Source organism: Chenopodium album, chromosome 3, assembly GCF_948465745.1.
Source record: "Chenopodium album chromosome 3, dcCheAlbu1.1, whole genome shotgun sequence".
Classification (NCBI taxonomy): domain Eukaryota; kingdom Viridiplantae; phylum Streptophyta; class Magnoliopsida; order Caryophyllales; family Amaranthaceae; genus Chenopodium; species Chenopodium album.
The window spans coordinates 81,872,418-81,877,754 of NC_137836.1; the positions used below are offsets into that span (position 1 = coordinate 81,872,418).

General features: G+C 31.7%; 1 protein-coding gene across 1 annotated transcript; it reads left to right on the forward strand.

Annotated features, from left to right (window-relative positions):
• The first annotated feature begins 3,966 nt into the window (after positions 1–3,966).
• LOC145619675 (protein LIGHT-DEPENDENT SHORT HYPOCOTYLS 5-like) lies at positions 3,967–4,923 on the forward strand. The gene has a single exon (XM_081674380.1). It carries the CDS (start codon positions 4,006–4,008, stop codon positions 4,765–4,767), a length of 762 nt encoding a protein of 253 aa, XP_081530506.1. The 5' UTR covers positions 3,967–4,005; the 3' UTR covers positions 4,768–4,923.
• Positions 4,924–5,337: the final 414 nt, after the last annotated feature.

The following is a 5,337-nucleotide window of genomic DNA, read 5'->3' on the forward strand; positions in this document are numbered from 1 at the left end:
TCTTAGTTATTACTAGCTGGTCCATGTTTTTAATTTGTGTTTATTGATTTTAATACTGTTGTTTCCTTAATTTTACATATCACTTTATGAGGAGTCAGAGAAACGTGTTTATCAAGGAAAAATCGTTAAACACACAATGACCTAAGCAATGATAATAGAATGTTCAAACTGCTGGACACACGAGAGTAAAAAAAATTGACAACACTAGCATAAAATTTAAAATTTTACATCCCTTATTTTATTAGCTCGTTTTGTGTATCTATGTATATACGGGTAAAAGTGTGATTTCAATATAAAATATAAGATCAAAAGAAAAAGTAATTTTGTCAAACAATATAGACTAATGCAATTGATGTATCAAAAATTCAAATTTGTTCTCACATGGAAAAACAAAGGTTGAGGTGAGTTGGAAACTCTCTCTAATGCTTGTATCAATCCACTAATCAAATTAGTGTAGTTGTCTTAATGGACTTATCAAGAGAGGGGAGTGGGTTTAAGCCTATTTGGAGGGCTTTTTGGTCATTCTATTGGTTTATTGGGCTATTTAAAGATACAATGGGAAAACTCAAAACATGTACTAAATACTAATGGTTTCGCAGCCCTTATGCCCCCCCCCCTTTTTTTTTTTTTTTTTTTTTTTAATTCTTACCCAATTTATAATAAACACAAAAGGCTAAAGTTCGTATTTTTTTCAAACTTCTTTAAAAAAATTTAAAACGATAAGCAAGCTTCCGTATAACAATTTTTCATGCTTAAAATAGGATGTGAAGAGAAGTAGAACATATAGATTAGTTGATCTAGAAATAAAGAACAAAATTAGAAAGAGGTTGTTTTATAAAGAAGACAATAGTCATATTCCATAAAGCATTACTCCTCCTTTTTCTTCAAATTGTTACTGGTTGAAATAATAAATTTTCATTTGAACATATATACAGTACATAAACTTTGTACATATAAATATAGTAGAAATCAAAATATATAACTAAGTGTTTTTTTAAAAAAAAAAATAAAAAATAAAGGTTGATTCATAAATTAAAAAGTCATGCATGCAACATTTACATAGAGATATATATCTAAAAAATAAACAAATACATGACAATTATATCAAATAAAAACATCATTTCAGCAAAGTTACGATAATTGTCACATATCATACATTCTTTATAGCCTCTTTCACATTGTTCTTATCAAATGTTAACTATTTCTAAATTTATTCCGATATTTGAGATATTAAATTGCTAATGCTTCGATTTATGTATGCAATGAAGTTTTTGTGCTAAAAACAAACGGAAACAACTTTTAAAAGATAGAGGGATCGGATTATAATCTCCATTCTTTTGAGTTACTATTATCACAATACACAGTTTGATGAAAAGTAGAATAGAAAGCGTTACATATAAGGTAAAAATTGAGCTAGTAAAAGTGTAATAGTGCGTTACATATTTAGTTATTTACCATATACTTGGTAATATTTTAAATAGAAAGTGTACATAATCAACTCAAAGAAATTTGAATAAAATTGAAAAGCATAACCAACTTACAATATAATGATATCATTGATCACTTAGCAATAATTTATCATTGCTGGAAAATGAAAAAGAATAATTGTATATGCTCGATCAACCTGTAAAAGCAACCATAAATTAGAATTATTAATCTAGTAACAATGCTACGTCAGACATATAATCTAATCTAGTATTGATGTTCTTCTAGATTAAATAGTGTAGACATTTCAAAAATAAATAAAATAAGTGGAGAAATAAAACTTAGTGGTTGGAGGCTGGGGGAGGCATTTTTAGACTTGCATTAGATTGGGACAACTTGCCATACAATTTCATTTAACAAATAATATCTTGACACATCAGCTTTGATTGTGGGTCCAAATATATTATAGGCAAAACAATTTAATTCCACACTTCTTAAAACTCATCAATAGAAATTATAGCTAGGAATCAATTAGTACTAATAACTTTAATTCTAAATTATACAAGTTCCTACTTATACATTAATTCGAGGATTCTTAATTACTACGTATTAGGTTATCATCTTATTTTGATACTTATCCTATAAAGTACGGAGTATAGATTAAGAACTTGCAAATTTTAATTTCTTGAGGTATTGTACAAATTTTTGGAGCACAGGAATTACATATTTAGTTATTTACAATAGATTTTGTGTTAAATCTTTGCCTTTTCCACTTTCTGTTTGATAGCCTAATAAAAAAACTTGCTTCTTTGTTGAAGGGAATTCTTATTGAGATACATTGCCATGCATACATCATACGGGCGATAGATGAGGTTGAATTGATTAAATGTTATACAATGGTTGAACCAAAGTTAGCAATGTCAACCCTTTTATATTACTAATAAAAAAAATAAAAAAATTAGGACATTTTGATCTTAATGAAATAAATGTGTTTGGAGTTTCGATTGATTTAATGAAAGATATTTGATTGTTCATCAACATATAAAATGTACAACTATATATTATGTAAATTAAACAAGATTATACTAATTTTCTAAATAAATATGCTACAGTATTAGAGTTCTAACGTATCTTGAATAAAATCAAAGCCAATAATAATTGACATAGGATTATGGGCTTGTTCTACATACTAAGCTTAATTTCAGTTCAGTTCAGTTCAATTCAATTCAGTTTCTAAAGTTCTTCTCTCATAAACAATTCATTTCAGCTCTATTTCGTTCGGTTCAGTTTAGCTCCAATGAAGGCTTGTTCGATCACATTTACTTAATATAATTGAGCTGAACTGAACTGATTAGAACTGAACTGAGCTGAAATGAATATTTTATGAGAGAAAAAAATTAGGAGCTTAACTAAACTGAGCTGAAATTAAGCTGGAGTGAATAGGCCTTTAGTTCAGTTCAGTTGTTTTCAGTAAATTGGAACAAACCCTATCTCAAACAATACACACAAGTACATACACAAGAAAATCCTCATGGTTTAAGCATCACATACATTTCAAAAATTTCAATAACTACATTATTTCTCATTTAAAAAAAAATTTATGCATTCATGCAATGATGATTGAAGTACTAGGCCATAGTTGAGATACAAAAGCCATAGTAATTAAGTACAAGATATAATTGTCACGGTTGGATGATGTGTAAATGGTTTGAGTTTAAACCAAAATTAACTTAAAAAAACACGTTAATCTGATCAACTCGACACACAACCCACTACCATCTCTATTCTCAACCACCTTCCTATACCTAATCTCTTCCATAGTTCAATCAACCATGAAAATTAAAGTCCCAAGTTGTTATTACACTTACAAATACTCCTATATTGACACCCCCTTATTTCCACAAGACAAAGTGATGACAATCACCCTTGTAAGCTATTAGCCATTAGATCCTTACCTTACCTAACAAATCAAAATACATTCCTTAAATTAGTAAAACTTCATATAAAAAGACAATGAATAAAATAAAACTCACTCACAAGACTCAAAATTGTCACAAAAATAAATTGATGTAAATTTTTATTTAGTTTTTTAAAAAATTTCCAAAAAAAAAAAAAGAGGTTCAGAGCATAGGTATGTCCCTTCTAGAGGGGGCCAAAGCCACGTGATGATTTATAAGCTCACCCTTCATCCCACCCCCCTTCTCTTTCTTCTTCTTTCCTTCACCTTCCCTACCTCCCTCTCTTTCTCTCAAATTCCTCCCTTTTTTCTTTTTATTTTATTTTTAAATTTATAAAAATAAATAAAATAATTTTAATTTAATTTTTTTTCCTTTTTCTTCCTCACAAGAGTCTTGATAGTGGCATCCATCTCTTTTAGGGATTGGCTCTTTCTTTCTCTCTCCGGAGCCAACGACATACTACTACTTAGCTTCGTCTTATTCATTCATCTTTTCTTCCTTTTCACGTCCCATCACTTATAAATCCCCCCCTCCCCCCCCAAAAAAAAAAAAACCCCCAATTTCACAAATATTTAAAATCATTGGAAATTAACCATTATTTATACATAGATCATATATTATTATGGATACTACTGGGGGTGGAACATCCGAAACCGGAGGCGGCGAAGGATCATCATCAGGACAAAGAGGAGAGCTCACCCATGGCTCATCTAGTGGCGGCGGCGGCGGTGGTGGTGGTGTGGATGATGGGTCTCAATTAGTCGTATCGACTACGACATCAACGACAACCGCAGCGCCACCAAGCAGGTACGAGTCGCAAAAAAGACGAGACTGGAATACTTTCTTACAATACTTGAGAAACCACAAACCTCCTTTATCTTTGTCTAGGTGCAGTGGAGCACATGTAATAGAATTTCTCAAGTATTTGGACCAATTTGGTAAAACTAAGGTACACATCACTGGTTGCCCTTATTTCGGTCACCCTAATCCACCCGCCCCGTGTGCTTGCCCGCTTAAGCAGGCTTGGGGTAGCCTCGACGCTCTTATTGGCCGTCTTCGTGCTGCTTACGAAGAGAATGGTGGCCGACCTGAATCCAACCCGTTTGGTGCACGCGCTGTTAGGATTTACCTTCGTGAGGTAAGGGAGAGCCAGGCTAAAGCCCGTGGTATCCCTTACGAAAAGAAGAAGCGAAAACGTGCTTCTTCTTCTACTACCACTACTACCTCCACTTCCGCTCCCACCGCCACTACAACAGTGGATGCAGCTGCCAGTAGTAGTGGAGTCCTCGGAACTGGTGGGTCCGGGGATGGTGGTAGCGGAAGTGGAGATGCCGCTGGTGGTGCTAGTACTGCTGGTGTAGGTCCTCCTACAACTACTACCTAATTTTTATTTTTATTATTTTTTTTATATATATAATTATTTTTAATTTGACTTTATTATCAAGGATCAATTATTGTCCAACGCTGGAGGATTAAATTGTGATTATATATTATGTGAAAGCAAGCATAATATTAATTTTCTAATCCAATCTCGTATATTAATCAATTAATTAATTAATCATTGTATATACTTATTATTATTTTATGATCAACCATTGTTGTAGAAGATGAAGTTCCATCAAAATTCAAACATATGATCATCTTATTATCCAGGTAACAAGTCATGTTCACTTAATAACTTGTATTATGGGGGTTTTCCTTTATTTATTACTGTATTATTTAGGGGGTTAATTAATTTAATCAAGAAGGCGTTTTCTAATTAATTTCTTACTGTATTATGTTAAACAACAAGTTTTGCAACATTATTTTATTAAGCAGTGATTTAAGGCAAGTAATGGTTAAAATAAAGAGTAATTAGGTGCCGTCAAGAAACCCAAATCATTCCATTAATTCTTTAAATTACTGCTATTAGTATGTTATTAACTGAGTCATTAAGCTCTATTTTATCATTAGA

Coding starts and splice junctions, on each gene's coding strand:
- LOC145619675 (XM_081674380.1), top strand. CDS start 4,006: ATGGATACTACTGGGGGTGGAACATCCGAAACCGGAGGCGGCGAAGGA.